This window comes from Anolis sagrei, chromosome Y (genome assembly GCF_037176765.1).
Source record: "Anolis sagrei isolate rAnoSag1 chromosome Y, rAnoSag1.mat, whole genome shotgun sequence".
In the NCBI taxonomy this organism is placed as follows: Eukaryota; Metazoa; Chordata; class Lepidosauria; order Squamata; family Dactyloidae; genus Anolis; species Anolis sagrei.
Window position 1 is genome coordinate 5,721,343 of NC_090035.1, and position 16,649 is coordinate 5,737,991.

Consider the following 16,649-nt stretch of genomic DNA (forward strand, 5'->3'; position numbering starts at 1 on the left):
ATCTAATGCTCAGTTATCTTGCCAGACTTAGGGTGCGCATTAGATTTGTGTAATACGGTAGTGCTGAGCCAAAGGAAAAGGGGAAGATGCTTCAGGAGCATCTGGAGCTCCTATTTGAGGGATATCACCTGTAATTGAATTGCCATGTGCTCAATGCTATGTAATCCTGGGATCTGTAGTTTGGTGAGGCATCTGCATCCCACAAGGCAGTTGTCTTGGGGCTGCCCTTGGAGACTCCTTATTGATAAAGATGTGAAATACACCCTCTCAGCCACTTAAGCTGAGGGGGAATCCATAGCTAGATATCACCTCTAGATTACCGCAATGCAGTTGTCTTGGGGCTGCCCTTGGAGACTCCTTATTGATAAAGATGTGAAATACACCCTCTCAGCCACTTAAGCTGAGGGGGAATCCATAGCTAGATATCACCTCTAGATTACCGCAATGCAGTTGGCTTGGGGCTGCCCTTGGAGACTCCTTATTGATAAAGATGTGAAATACACCCTCTCCGCCACTTAAGCTGAGGGGGAATCCATAGCTAGATATCACTTCTAGATTACCGCAATGCAGTTGTCTTGGGGCTGCCCTTGGAGACTCCTTATTGATAAAGATGTGAAATACACCCTCTCAGCCACTTAAGCTGAGGGGGAATCCATAGCTAGAATTCAGTGCTAGATTACCGCAATGCAGTTGGCTTGGGGCTGCCCTTGGAGACTCCTTATTGATAAATTTGTGAGATAGAGCCTTCTCAGTCCCTAAATCCATGATTCCCAAACTCTAGTGAAACATCAAAACATCTAGGCGTCCCCTGGACATCGTCCTTGCAAACGGCCAATTCTCTCACACTAGAAGCAACTTGAAGTTTCTCAAGTCACTTCTGACATGAAAAAAAAATCCTCAGAGATTGTGAGGTCTGTTGGAAACTAGGCAAGTGGGGTTTGTATACCTGTGGAATAATGTCCAGGGTGGGAGAAAGAACTATTGTCTGTTGGAGGCAAGTGTGAATGTTGCAAGTGGCTACTTTGTTTAGCATTGAATGGCCTTGCAGCTTCAAAGCCTGTCTGCTTCCTGCCTGGGGGAAAAAGAAGTCTTTGTCTGCTTGAGGCAAGTGTAAATGTCTCAATTGGCCACCTTGATTAGAATTTAATGGCCTTGCAGCTTCAAAGCCTGCCTGCTCCCTGCCTAGGGGGAAAAGAAGTCTTTGTCTGCTTGAGGCAAGTGTGAATGTCTCAATTGGCCACCTTGATTAGAATTGAATGGCCTTGCAGCTTCAAAGCCTGTCTGCTTCCTGCCTGGGGGGAAAAGAAGTCTTTGTCTGCTTGAAGCAAGTGTGAATGTCTCAATTGGTCGCTTTGATTAGCATTGAATGGCCTTGCAGCTTCAAAGCCTGTCTGCTTCCTGCCTGGAGGGAAAAGAAGTCTTTGTCTGCTTGAGGCAAGTGTGAATGTCTCAATGGGCCACCTTGATTAGAATTGAATGGCCTTGCAGCTTCAAAGCCTGTCTGCTTCCTGCCTGGAGGGAAAAGAAGTCTTTGTCTGCTTGAGACAAATGTGAATGTCTCAATTGGCCACCTTGATTAGAATTGAATGGCCTTGCAGCTTCAAAGCCTGCCTGCTTCCTGCCTGGGGGGAAAAGAAGTCTTTGTCTGCTTGAGGCAAGTGTGAATGTCTCAATGGGCCACCTTGATTAGAATTAAATGGCCTTGCAGCTTCAAAGCCTGGCTGCTTCGTCCCTGGGGGAAACCTTTGTTGGGAGGTGTTAGCTGGCCCTAGTTGTTTCCTATCTGGAATTACCTTGTTTTCTGAGTGTTGCTCTTTATTTACGGTCCTGATTTCAGAATTTTGATCTTTTTTAGAGTCAGATTTTGTTCATTTTCATAGTTTCCTCCTTTCTGTTGAAATTTCCCACATGACTGAATAGCTGCCAGGCTCTTCAGTGCTAAACAAAGTGGCCAATTGCAACCTTCACACTTGCCTCAAAGAGACAAGAGTTCTTCCTCCCACCCTGGACATCATTCCACAGATATATAAACAGGAAGTAAGCAGCCAGACCTTGAAGCTGCAAGGCCATTCAATGCTAATCAAGCTGGCCAATTGCAGCATTCACACCTGCCTCCAACAGAGAAAAGTTCTTTCTCCCACACTGGACATTATAAACCCCACTTACCTAGTTTCCAACAGACCTCACAATCTCTGAGGATGCCTGCCGTAGATGTGGGCGAAACGTCAGGGGAGAATGCTTCTGGAACATGGCCAGGCAGCCCAGAAGACTCACAGCAACCCAGTTTTGGGGATGTTGACATATAAATCTGGGTTAATTGTAATGTTAGTCCATATTTTAGGGGGTGGGAATCAATGCATTTAGGGGAAAATGCACAAAATTGGCACATTAAAAACCTTCTTCCCATAAAAGACTCATTTTTATTTACAGTTATGATTTGAATAGGGATTTAGGCACCTTTCCAGAGAAGTCCAAATTTTAAAAAATGGGTGAAAGCAGATACAGATGAAAGAGGTTTCCCAAAACGAACGGTTTCCATGCAGAAAGAGTGCAGCACCAATCTGTTCCCCTCTGAAATCCGCATTTTTGGGCTTGCATGCCTTTCTACTACAGTGTGCATTTTTGACAAAATGCTGCACTGCAGAACACTGCTGTTTCGGATTCCAGATGCTTTGCTTCGATCCTTTGGTTTTCTCCTTCTTTCCTCCCCCAAAATAGCCCGCCATCTCTGGGCCTCAACCCAATTGTGAGTCTGAACTGGAAGACTTTTTCACTGGGCCAATGGGGAAGTGGACGCATCAACCCTTGCAGAAAATCAATAATTGATTCAATGGTTCTGCTTTAAAGCAAGCGAATCCTCTCCAGAAAATATTGCCAATCATTGGGCAGAAGTTGGCCAAGTGGGGCCTCCCTAGTTGGATTTCTGGCTCCTAAGAGCTTTGGCAGAAATAAAGAAATTGCAAATGTTTTGGGGTTTTTTTGTGGAAAATATTTTTGCTCCAAAATGACCTCTAGGACATATGGAAGGTATTTCAACTATGGATTGCTGTGAGTTTTTCGGACTGTCTGGCCATGTTGCAGAAGCATTCTCTTCAAACTCTCTTCAAACTACAAGAAAGGAGATTGTATCTGAACATTAGGAGGAACTTCCTGACTGTGAGAGCTGTTCAGCAGTGGAACTCTCTGCCCCGGAGTGTGGTGGAGGCTCCTTCTTTGGAAGCTTTTGAACAGAGGCTGGATGGCCATCTGTCAGGGATGCTTTGAAAAGCAATATTCCTGCATCTTGGCAGAATGGGGTTGGACTGGATGGCCCATGAGGTCTCTTCCAACTCTAGGATTCTATGATTCCTGACATTTCGCCACAACTAAGGCAGAGGTTTTGAGGTCTTCAGTATGTAGTCATGACCAGAATCCCTGGGTTGCTGTGTATTTTCCATGGCCACATAGTCCAGAAAACTCACAGCAACCCAGTGATTCTGGCCATGACCCCACATTGAAGACCTCAAAGCCTCTGAGGATGCCTGCCATAGATGTGGGCGAAATGTCAGGAGAGAATGTTGCTTCTGCAACATTGCCAGACAGTCTGAAAAACGCACAGCAACCCATACTTGAAATACCTTCCGAATGTCCTAGAGGTTGTGAGGTCTGTTGGAAACTAGGCAAGTGGGGTTTGTATACCTGTGGAATGATGCCCAGGGTGGGAAAAAGAACTCTTGTCTGTTGGAGGCAAGTGTGAATGTTGCCTTTGGACACCTTGATTAGCATTTAATGGCCTTGCAGTTTCAAAGACTGACTCTTTCCTGCCTGGGGGAATCCTTTGTTGGGAGGTGTTAACAAGAACTCTTGTCTGTTGGAGGCAAGTATGAATGCTGCAACTGGCGACCTTTATTAGCATTGAATGGCCTTGCAGCTTCAAAGACGGACTCCTTGCTGCCTGGGGGAATCCTTTGTTGGGCAGTGTTAGCTGACCCTGATTATTTCCTATCTGGAATTCCCCTGTTTTCTGATTGTTGCTCTTTCTTTACTGCCCTGGTTTCAGAGGTTTTTTCTAATATTGAGAGCCAGATTTTGTTCATTTTGTCCACGCGATTGAATAGCTGTCAGACTATTCAATGCTAATCAATTGAAAATTGTAGTTCTACTCCAGGAACTTGGCTTTTGTGGCACAAACTAGGTTGAATTGAAAACAGTGGAATTCCAGACACAGAAACCGTCAAGGCCCAACAAAGCATCCCATCAGGCAGGACGCAGCCAGGCTTTGAAGCTGCAAGACCATTCAATGCAAATCAAGCTGACTTAATCAAGCTGAGTTGTTAAAGTGTGAAGAATGGAACCCTGCACAGTACAAGGGTTGAATGAAAAGTAATGCCTCCACCTTCGTAACTCCTCAACAGATGGCAGTATTGGTATGCGGCAAGTACTGGCTTGTTCAGTAGACTCTCCTCTACAGTTCCATTTTGGAAGGAAGCTTTAGCATTGAATGGTTGTGTTGTTAAAGTGCAAAGTATGGAACCCTGTGCAGACGGTTGGTCAATGCAACTTAAGCAACATGCAGTCTTGACAGCAGAAGGTGTCACCCCAAAGGAGGTTCATCACAGAATGCAAGCTGTTGATGGTGATTGTGTTAATGTGAGTACTGTGCGTCGTTGGACGAGTAAGTTTAAAGATGTTGAGGTGGGAACATCTGACTTGTGTGACAAACAAAAGCGTTGGACGTCCTGTGACAGCAACCACCGAGTTTCACAAGCAAAAGATTGACAGATTGATTCAGGACTCTCTGAGTGATACAATAGTCATGTCACTCAGAGAGAAATTTCAAGCATAATCGGCATTTCACAACGTGTGGGTCACATTATTGCTTTGCTTGGCTATCGGAAGATCTGTGCACGATGGATACCCAGGATGAGAGAACTGTGAGACGCTGGTTGCGGAAACAGGGTGCCGACTTCTTCCGTGACGGCTTCAGAAAACTTGTTCATCGTTGGCAGAAATGTATCCAATTGTCCAGTGATTGTGTGGAAAAGTGTAGTTAAAGAGCACATTCTAAGGATTATTGCTGTGTTTGATTTATTAAAATATTCCCATCCAAACCCAAGTAACGAAGGTGGAGGCATTACTTTTCATTCAACCCTCATATGTAAGGAATGCCATACAGTTGGGACATGATTATAAGAAGGAGCGATGCAACAGAGCAATGCAATCCTATCGATTTGTCTTTTCCTTTTCTTGTGTCTCTGAAGCATGGATTCATTTCCAACTGTTTCCTTTGTTTTTGTCTCTTGATTCCAGGAGAAAACGAACGAGCTCGCAGAGAAGCAATCCCAACAGTAAGTCTTCCAAAGCTAGATTTCATGTGCTAGATTACCGCAGGGCCTTTGGCTTGGGGCTGCCCTTGGAGACACCCTATTGATCAAGATGTGAGATATAGCTTTCTCAGTCTCTAAACTAATGGTCCCCAAACTCTGGCCGTCTAGGTGTTTTGGACTTATTTCATTCGCTAGATTACAGCAGGACCTTTGGCTTGGGGCTGTCCTTGGAGACTCCCTATTGATCAAGATGTGAGATACAGCTTTCTCAGTCCCTAAACTAATGGTCCCAAAACTCTGGTCCTCAAGGTGTTTTGAACTTATTTCACCTGCTGGATTACCGCAGGGCATTTGGCTTGGGGCTGCCCATGGAGACTCCCTGTTGATCAAGATGTGAGATAGAGCTTTCTCAGTCTCTAAATTAATGGTCCCAAAACTCTGGTCATCAAGGTGTTTTGGACTTATTTCACCTGCTAGATTACCGCAGGGCATTTGGCTTGGGGCTACCCTTGGAGACTCCCTGTTGATCAAGATGTGAGATAGACCTTTCTCAGTCCCTAAACTAATGGTCCCCAAACTCTGGTCCTCAAGGTGGTTTGGACTTATTTCATCCGCTTGATTACCGCAGGGCATTTGGTTTGGGGCTGCTCTTGGAGACTCCCTATTGATCAAGATGTGAGATAGAGCTTTCTCAGTCCCTAAACTAATGGTCCTCAAACTCTGGTCCTCAAGGTGTTTTGGACTTATTTCACCCGCTAGATTACCACAGGGCAGTTGGCTTGGGGCTGCCCTTGGAGACTCCCTAGTAAGCGGCCGAGGGGGGAAAGGAAAGAATCTGAGGCCAGAAATGGTGGGAATTGAAGTCCAAAACACCTGGAAGGCCAAAGTTTGGCCATGCCTGATCGAGATCTCCTTCCAAAAAATGTCCTGCATTGTTTTAAGCTGAACTGTTTGTATCTTTTCTAATGGCATTTCATTCCTTCTGGAGTCGGTTTAATCCCTTTTGTAAACAGCTTGATTCCATTGTATCGTTCGTTTGTTTTAGCGGTTCCGCTTCTTATTTCAAATGTAAGCTGCTTTGGGTTCCAGTTTAGGGTGAAAGGCAATATAATAGTAATCATAATAAGAGGTTGCTGTGAGTTTTCTGGGTTGTACGCCCATGCTCCAGAAGCATTCTCTCCTGACATTTCGCCCACATCTATGGCAACAGACAAGAGTTCTTTCTCCCACCCTGGACATCATTCCACAGATATATAAACAGGAAGTAAGCAGCCAGACCTTGAAGCTGCAAGGCCATTCAATGCTAACCAAGCTGGCCAGTTGCAACATTCACACCTGCCTCCAACAGACAAGAGTTCTTTCTCCCACCCTGGACATTATTCCTCAGATATATAAACAGGAAGTAAGCAGCCAGACCTTGAAGCTGCAAGGCCATTCGATGCTAACCAAGCTGGCCAGTTGCAACATTCGCACCTGTCTCCAACAAACAACAGTTCTTTCTCCCACCCTGGACATCATTCCACAGATATATAAACAGGAAGTAAGCAGCGAGACCTTGAAGCTGCAAGGCCAAACAGGAAGTAAGCAGCCAGACCTTGAAGCTGCAAGGCCATTCAATGCTAACCAAGCTGGCCAGTTGCAACATTCACACCTGCCTCCAACAGAGAAGAGTTCTTTCCCCCACCCTGGACATTACTTCATGGATATATAAACAGGAAGTAAGCAGCCAGACCTTGAAGCTGCAAGACCATTCAATGCTAACTAAACTAACTCGTTGCAACATTCACATCTGCCTCCAACAGACAAGAGTTCTTTCTCCCACCCTGGACATTATTCCACAGATATATAAACCTCACTTGCCTAAATTCCAACAGACCTCACAACCTCTGAGGATGCCTGCCATAGATGTGGGTGAAACGTCAGGAGAGAATGCTTCTGGAGCCCAGAAAACTCACAGCAACCCAGTGATTCCGGCCATGAAATCCTTTGACAACACAAAATACTTTATTTATTTTTATTTATATATATACTGTATTTCTTCCATGGTCAGATGCCATCGATGGCAAGACGCACCCTGATTTCAGTGCCATCAATTACACAAATATGTAACGATATACCTGTCATCCCGAGACACATCCCATTATCTGCGATCTTTATATAGTAATGGAAGGAAAACAGCATTGCTCACAACAATAGCAACAAGGATAATAGGATTCCATTACTGAGTTCTCAAAAGCTCGCTCTCTATGGCAAGCCTACGGTTCTAAGGAGCGCCTGGTTCATTCCAAATGGCCAAAGGCTTTGTGGGTTGTGTCCTCTGTTCAGGATGCTCATTTTGCATCAAGCCCCACTGCAGCCCTGAATAGTCTGTTGTGTTCTTGTTTGCTTTGCTTTTTCCCTCCTCTGTTTTCAGAGAAGCTACATTTACTCATTTATTATAAGATAAACCAATGCGCTCGCCCGGTATGTAAGGAGAGGAATGTGGCCTTGGCAGAGGAACACTCTGATGGCTTTGACTCATTTCTGGTCCAATTTCGCTCCCATCCTCTTGTGCCTGGAATCGCACTGATGCATCGCTTCATGTGCAGTCAGATTCCCCAATGTTTCATTTCGAATGCTAAGCAAGGCCAGCCCTGGATAATACTAGGATGGGAGACCAGCAGCTACTTCCAGCCACTGTAGGCTCTATGGCAAAGGAAAGAGCTACCAAAACCAATGAGTATTCCTTGCCTAAGAAAACCTTAGGAAATTCCTTCCTTCTCTGGTTTAAAACTGGCTTTAAAAGTGCCTTCTCCGGCTTGAGCCGAGGCAAGGAAATTCCTTCCTTCTCTGGTTTAAAATTCGCTTCTCTGGCTTTAAAAGTGCCTTCTCTGGCTTGAGCCGAGGCCAGGAAATTCCTTCCTTTTCTGGTTTAAAACTGGCTTCTCTGGCTTTAAAAGTGCCTTCTCTGGCTTGAGCCGAGGCCAGGAAATTCCTTCCTTCTCTGGTTTAAAACTAGCTTCTCTGGCTTGAGCCAGGTCCAAGAAATTCCTTCCCTCTCTGGTTTAAAACTGGCTTCTCTGGCTTTAAAAGTGACTTCTATGGCTTGAGCCGAGGCCAGGAAATTCCTTCCTCCTCTGGTTTAAAACTGGCTTCTCTGGCTTGAGCCGAGGCCAGGAAATTCCTTCCTTCTCTGGTTTAAAACTGGCTTCTCTGGCTTGAGCCGAGGCCAGGAAATTCCTTCCATCTCTGGTTTAAAAGTGCCTTCTCTGGCTTTAAAAGTGCCTTCTCTGGCTTGAGCCGAGGCCAGGAAATTCCTTCCTTCTCTTGTTTAAAACTAGCTTCTCTGGCTTGAGCCGAGGCCAGGAAATTCCTTCCATCTCTGGTTTAAAAGTGCCTTCTCTGGCTTTAAAAGTGCCTTCTCTGGCTTGAGCTGAGGCCAGGAAATTCCTTCCTTCTCTGGCTTTAAAACTGGCTTCTCTGGCTTTAAAAGTGCCTTCTCTGGCTTGAGCTGAGGCCAGGAAATCCTTTCCTTCTCTGGTTTAAAACTGGCTTCTCTGGCTTTAAAAGCGCCTTCTCTGGCTTGAGCCAAGGCCGGGACATTCCTTCCTTCTCTGGTTTAAAATGGGCTTCTCTGGCTTTAAAAGTGCCTTCTCTGGCTTGATCCAAAGCCAGGAAATTCCTTCCTTCTCTGGTTCAAAACTGGCTTCTCTGGCTTTAAAACTGGCTTCTCTGGCTTGAGCCGAGACCAGGAAATTCCTTCCTTCTCTAGTTTAAAACTGGATTCTCTGGCTTTAATAGTGCCTTCTCTGGCTTGAGCTGAGGCCAGGAAATTCTTTCCTTCTCTGGTTTAAAACTGGCTTCTCTGGCTTTAAAAGCGCCTTCTCTGGCTTGTGCCAAGGCCAGGACATTCCTTCCTTCTCTGGTTTAAAATGGGCTTCTCTGGCTTTAAAAGTGCCTTCTCTGGCTTGATCCAAGGCCAGGAAATTCCTTCCTTCTCTGGTTTAAAACTGGCTTCTCTGGCTTTAAAAGTGCCTTCTCTGGCTTTAGCTGAGGCCAGGACATTCCTACCTTCTCTGGTTTAAACTGGCTTCTCTGGCTTGAGCCGAGGCCAGGAAATTCCTTCCTTCTCTGGTTTAAAACTGACTTATCTGGCTTGAGCCAATACCAGGGACCAGAAGCAGGGAAAAGCTGAATCATTTCCGACTCACTTCATGAGTTGTAACAAAAATGGCGGAAAAAGCTTCAGAAGGGCAAAGGGACTTCCGGTTTTCTTTAAAACTTCGAAATCATGTCAAAAAGGCAATTTTTTCTGACTTTATTCCGAACTATGAAGATCCTGACGGTACCTAACCATGCCTAATACGCATACATATTTTCCTTTTTATTATGTGTATAGTCCTTGCCTTGATCCACAGGGAGAGGTGTTTGGGAAATAATAGTCATTGTTGTTGTTGTGACAGTTGCATGTCCCATAAAGCCAGCCTCCAATTCCGCTTGGCTTGGCACAAAAGATGCCTACAGAAAGAACTTGGATTGCTTTCCTTTGTTGTTCGACTCCGAAAACTGGCATCCAGACTTCGAATGGGTGAAGCATGGGAATAGATAAACCCGGCTGTTGTTAGTGACAGCCGCCTTGTTCTGTTTTGGCTGGGGCTCATTGTTACTTTATCGTGTTTGCGCAGCGGCTGCAGCGGACACGTATTATCCATGCCGTTGTTATCATTTCATTCCTCCGTTATCTCTCCTCTAAACATTTGACGGCAGCGCCCAGAAACACCCGGCAGGACTGCGATATCTTTCACCACATCGGAGGGACTCAGTTTAAGACAATCCGTTCGAGAAGAGTTGTGCGGTTTGGGAAGCGTGTGTATCTTTTCATACCGAAAAGCAAAAACATTGGATTTAGATAATTGGAGACAATCTTATTGGCAGGGAGGAGAGCTGTCATGTAATGGCCTGGATGTGTGCCAGATGCCTATCATCTTGTCAGAGGCAGGTTGCAATGGAGAAATATGCCTTTATGGTTTTATTTATTCACTCGTCTATATAGCGAACTCCTGTTCAACAGTGACAAATGCAAGATACTCCACTTTGGCAGAAAAAATGAAATGCAAAGATACAGAATGGGGGACAATGCCTGGCTCGAGAGCAGTACGTGTGAAAAAGATCTTGGAGTCCTCGTGGACAACAAGTTAAACATGAGCCAACAATGTGATGTGGCGGCAAAAAAAGCCAATGGGATTTTGGCCTGCATCAATAGGAGCATAGTGTCTAGATCTAAGGAAGTAATGCTACCCCTCTATTCTGCTTTGGTTAGACCACATCTGGAATATTGTGTCCAATTCTGGGCACCACAATTCAAGAGAGATATTGACAAGCTGGAATGTGTCCAGAGGAGAGCGACTAAAATGATCAAGGGTCTGGAGAACAAGCCCTATGAGGAGCGGCTTAAGGAACTGGGCATGTTTAGCCTGAAGAAGAGAAGGCTGAGAGGAGATATGATAGCCATGTATAAATATGTGAGAGGAAGCCACAGGGAGGAGGGAGCAAGCTTGTTTTCTGCTTCCTTGGAGACTAGGACGCAATGGAACAATGGCTTCAAACTACAAGAGAGGAGATTCCATCTGAACATTAGGAAGAACTTCCTGACTGTGAGAGCCGTTCAGCAATGGAACTCTCTGCCCCGGAGTGTGGTGGAGGCTCCTTCTTTGGAAGCTTTTAATCAGAGGCTGGATGGCCATCTGTCAGGGGTGATTTGAATGCAATTCCTGCTTCTTGGCAGAATGGGGTTGGACTGGATGGCCCATGAGGTCTCTTCCAACTCTTTGATTCTATGATTCTATGATTCTATGATTCTTTCTCTGGGGGGATAGGTTCAGATGAAAGAAAAGGAGGTTCCACTTGAACATTAGGAAGAACTTCCTGAACATAAGAGCTGTTCAACAGTGGAACCCTCTTCCTCGGAGTCCAGTTAAAGCTCCTTCCTTAGAGGCTTTGAACTGGATGCTGGATGGCCATCTGTCAGGGGTGCTTTGATTGTACATGGCACAATGTACTTGGATTAGATGGCCCATGTAGTCTCTTTCAACGCTATGAGATCTATCTATCTATCTTCTGTGGACTCGTACAATATTAGAGAAGCTAACATTTCCATCTGGATTGGCTAGAGCAGGGGTTCTCAAACTGTGCTCCACGAAGCCCCATTAGTGATAGTATATCTTTTACAAAAACTGTTCCAGTATTCCCAGGAAGGTTCTCTTTTTCTGGCAAGGGGCAAAGATTCCCCTTGGAGACTGGAATTTAGTACAAAGGAGCAAGGGGAAGAAGTGCATGGACGTCTTGGGCTGCGCTGGGATGCCTTTGTAACTCTGCCCTCCTCTCGTCAGCCAGGATCCAGCATCGCTGTCCCGTTTCACCATCACAGACCTCCTCCCGGACCTCCAACACATCATCTTCTGGATGTCCAACTCCATCGAAGTCCTCTACTTTGTCCAGCAGAAGTCCCCAGTTTACATCCAAAACATGGAGGAAGAGTTGGATATCAAAGGTAAGGTTGGTAATGACTTTTATCCTGGATCATGCCCATCAGTGGCAAGAGTAACCAATTCTTTGCGACTTCTTCTAAGAATATTCCATAGTGTTGTACTCCAGGTCAGGAAAAAGCCCTCTGACTTTAAAACACACCACACGATGAGTGAAGAAACAAATCCTCTTTTATTGAAGCTTAGTAAATAGCCAGTAAAAATAAATGCTTGTAAGGAAATAAGAAAGTTCCAAAAAAGTAATGAGTCAGCAAAATGCAATAACACAAAGCAATGTCTACACAAGATATCAAAGCAGTTCCAAGGCAATGTTTATCCAGGCAGGAAGCAACAGGAAGCAAAGACAATCCAAAAGGCTAAAATTCTCCACATGAACAAGACTCCTTGAACAGGATTTCCATGGCATATGAACTTGATTTCCAAACGATGCCTGATCTAACAGGTTTTCCCTTGAAGCAAACCTTATATCCCAAAACCGAGAAATTGGTTTCGCTTTCCCCCACACTTGCCCCTTATCTGACGAAGCCTTTCAGAGCGACGTAAACATTAAGTTTGCTTTCCATCCTGGCTGATCTCCAGCCGCCTATCCTTTAACTCCCTATCTGGCTGCTCATTAAAATTTCCAGGTATCAGATTGTTTTCTAAACCCTAATTTTGAGAGCTCACAGAGAGAGGGATCCCGAGGCCCAGCAGGGATATTCTCATGAGAAACTGCCCTTTGCACTGGGTCCTCTCTGTCATTGTCTGCAGGAAAATCATTGACCAAATCATCTCCATCTTGCACCTCAGCCTCAGCCTCGGCACCATCATTACTCTCATCATAAGCATCATGATCCTGCAACACAAACACAAACTGATTCCCAACACATAGCATGGTAGCTTTGGGCAACAGACAGATTTTACTGCACTATAACAGAAATGTTATAGTGTTATTGTAATGTAACAACAATTAAAAAAATCAAACACCACATTTTCAACAACCATTGATTCCTGAAATCCATTGCTTTTTCCCCATGTCTTCTTTTTCCTTGTTTTAGGTTCCAAGGAGTCCCTCTTTTCCCTGACGATTACTGCCAGCGAGGAAGCCATGACGGTTCTTGAGGAAGTCATCATGTACACCTTTCAGCAGTGTGTCTATTATATATCCAAGGTACATCTCTCACATCATAGATGGTGATGGGCTCTTGAGTTGATGAGGGCACTGTTGTTATTTTCAAAAAAGTTGGCTTTGGTTTCTGAATGAGAGATCTCAAATATCTCTGGCCATCAACTGTTCTACTCAGGTCTTGCAAATGCTGGCTTCCTAGATGTGTCAATTCACCTTGACTACGTATAACACACAGCCATGTTTGAGCAGAGGTCTATTCCGATGGTGATATTTTGGCAGCAGGGATTATTATATTCTGGAGGTAGAGATGGTGATTTTTGGCAGCAGAGATTATATTGTTGTTGTTGTTGTTGTTGTTGTTGTATTCTGGTGGCAGAGATTGCAATATTCTGACAGCAGAGTTGATGATATTTTAGTAGTAGAGACTGTGATATTGTGGTAGTAGAGATTGTGATACTCTGGTGGCAGAGATGATGATATTCTGATGGCAGGGATTATTATATTTTGGAAGTAGATATGGTGATATTTTGATAGCAGAGATGGCGATATTCTGGTGGCAGAGGTGGTTCTTTTTTTCTTTCATGCCATTCTGGAACTGTTTATTTCATTTCGTTATGTTATGTATGTATTTATTTTGATGGTATTTTGCTTCTTTGTAATTTATTTTGCTGTATTTGTATGCTATCTGTTGAAATTTTGGGCTTGGCCTCATGTTAGTTGCCCTGAGTCTCCCTTGGGGAGATGGTGGCAGGGTATAAATAAAGATGATGATGATGATGATGATGATGATTATTATTATTATTATCATTATTATATCCCAGTGGCAGGGATGGTGATATTCTGGCGGCAGAGATGGCGATATTCTGGCGGCAGAGATGGTGATATTCTGGTGGCAGAGATGGTGATATTCTGGCAGCAGGGATTGTGATATTCTGGCAGCAGGGATTGTGATATTCCAGTGGCAGAGATGGTGATATTCTGGTGGCAGAGATGGTGATATTCTGGTGGCAGAGATGGAAATATTCTGGTGGCAGAGATGGTGATATTCCGGCGGCAGAGATGGTGATATTCCGGTGGCAGAGATGGTGATATTCCAGTGGCAGAGATGGTGATAGTCTGGTATCAGAGATGGTGATATTCTGGCAGCAGAGATTGCAATATTTTGGTGGCAGAGATGGTGATATTCTGGTGGCAGAGATGGTGATATTCTGGTGGCAGAGATAGCGATATTCTGGTTTCAGAGATGGTGATATTCTGGTGGCAGAGATGGTGATATTCTGGTGGCAGAGATGGTGATATTCCAGTGGCAGAGATGGTGATATTCTGGCAGCAGAGATTGTGATATTCTGGTGGCAGAGATGGTGATATTCTGGTGGCAGAGATAGCGATATTCTGGTTTCAGAGATGGTGATATTCTGGTGACAGAGATGGTGATATTCTTGTTGCAGAGATGGCGATATTCTGGTGGCAGAGATTGTGATATTCTGGTGGCAGAGATGGTGATATTCTGGCAGCAGAGATTGTGATATTCTGGTGGCAGAGATTGTGATATTCCAGTGGCAGAGATTGTGATATTCTGGTGGCAGAGATGGCGATATTCTAGCAGCAGAGATAGTGATATTCTGGTGGTACACATGGCAATATTCCAGTGGCAGAGATGGTGATATTCTGGTGGCAGAGATGGTGATATTCTTGTTGCAGAGATGGTGATATTCTGGTGGCAGAGATGGTGATATTCTTGTTGCAGAGATGGTGATATTCTGGTGGCAGAGATGGTGATATTCTGGTGGCAGAGATGGCAATATTCTGGTGGCAGAGATGGTGATATTCTGGTGGCAGAGATGGTGATATTCTAGTTGCAGAGATGGCGATATTCTAGCAGCAGAGATAGTGATATTCTGGTGGTACACATGGCAATATTCCAGTGGCAGAGATGGTGATATTCCAGTGGCAGAGATGGAAATATTCTGGTGGCAGAGATGGTGATATTCTAGTCACAGAGATGGCGATATTCTGGTTTCAGAGATGGCAATATTCTGGCAGCAGAGATAGTGATATTCTGGTGGCAGATGTGACAATATTCTGGCAGCAAAGATGGTGATATTCCAGTGGCAGAGATGGTGATATTCTAGTTGCAGAGATGGCGATATTCTGCTGGCAGAGATGGTGATATTCTGGTGGCAGAGATGGCTATATTCTGACAGCAGAGGATGATATTTTAGTAGTAGAGACTGCAATATTGTGGTAATAGAGATGGTGATACTCTGATGGCAGAGATGACGATATTCTGGCATCAGAGATTTTAATATTCTGGTGGCAGAGAGGATGCTCTTCTGGCGGGAGAGATTATTATTTTTTGGTGGAAGAAATTGTTGTATTCTGGTGGCAGAGATTATGATATTCTAATGTCAGAAATCATGCTGTTGTGGCAGCAGAGTTGACAATATTTTAGTAGTAGAGAGGGTGATATTGTTGTAGTAGAGATGGCGATACTCTGGTGGTAAAGATGGTGATATTCTAGTGACAGAGATTATTATATTCTGGTGGCAGAGATGGCAATATTCTGGTGGCAGAGATGGTGATATTCCGACAGCAGAGTTGATGATATTTTAGTAGTAGAGACTATGTATTGTGGTAGTAGAGATGGTGATACTCTGGTGGCTGAGATGGTAATATTCTGGCAGCAGAAATCATTAAATTCTGGTGGCAGAGAGGATGCTCTTCTGGCGGCAGAGATTATTATATTCTGGTGGAAAAAATATTGTATTCTGGTAGCAGAGATGGTGATATTGTGGTGGCAGATATTGTAATATTCTGACAGCAGAGTTGATGATATTTTAGTAGTAGAGACTATGATATTGTGGTAGTAGAGATGGTGATACTCTTGTGGCAGAGATGACAATATTCTGTTAGCAGAGATTTTATGCTTTGGTGGCAGAAAGGATGTTCTTCTGGCGGCAGAGATTGTTATATTCTGGAGGAAGAAATTATTGTATTCTGGTGGCAGAGATGGTGATATTGTGGTGGCAGAGATTGCAATATTCTGACGGCAGAGTTGATGATATTTTAGTAGTAGAGACTGTGATATTGTGGTAGTAGAGATGGTGATACTCTGGTGGCAGAGATGGCGATGTTCTGGTGGCAGAGATTATTATATTTTGGAGGTAGAGATGGTGATATTTTGATAGCAGAGGTGGCAATATTCTGGTGGCAGAGATATTCTGGTGGCAGAGATATTCTGGTGGCAGAGGTGGTTCTTTTTTTCTTTCATGTCATTCTGGAACTGTTTATTTCGTTTTGTTATGTTATGTATGTATTTATTTTGATGGTATTTTGCTTCTTTATATTTTATTTTGCTGTATTTGTATGCTATCTGTTGAAATTTTGGGCTTGGCCTCATGTTAGCCGCCTCGAGTCCCCCTTGGGGAGATGGTGGCAGGGTATAAATAAAGATGATGATGATGATGATGATTATTATTATTATTATCATTATCATTATTATATCCCAGTGGCAGGGATGGTGATATTCTGGCGGCAGGGATGGTGATATTCTGGCGGCAGAGATGGTGATATTCTGGTGGCAGAGATGGTGATAATTCCAGTGACAGAGATGGTGATATTCTGGCGGTAGAAATGGTGATATTCTGGTGGCAGAGATGGCAATATTCTGGCAGCAGGGATTGTGATATTCTGGCAGCAGGGATTGTGATA

General features: G+C 44.3%; 1 protein-coding gene across 2 annotated transcripts in view; it reads left to right on the forward strand.

Moving 5' to 3' along the window:
- LOC132782177 (ras-associating and dilute domain-containing protein) overlaps positions 1–16,649 on the forward strand; it is a 152,203-nt gene that overhangs the window by 73,680 nt on the left and 61,874 nt on the right. For both annotated transcript variants that reach the window (XM_060786901.2, XM_060786903.2), the window contains 3 exons: positions 5,290–5,327; positions 11,675–11,835; positions 12,868–12,980. In XM_060786901.2, the coding sequence (XP_060642884.2) occupies positions 5,290–5,327; positions 11,675–11,835; positions 12,868–12,980 (312 nt within the window). The remainder of the gene's footprint in view (positions 1–5,289; positions 5,328–11,674; positions 11,836–12,867; positions 12,981–16,649) is intronic.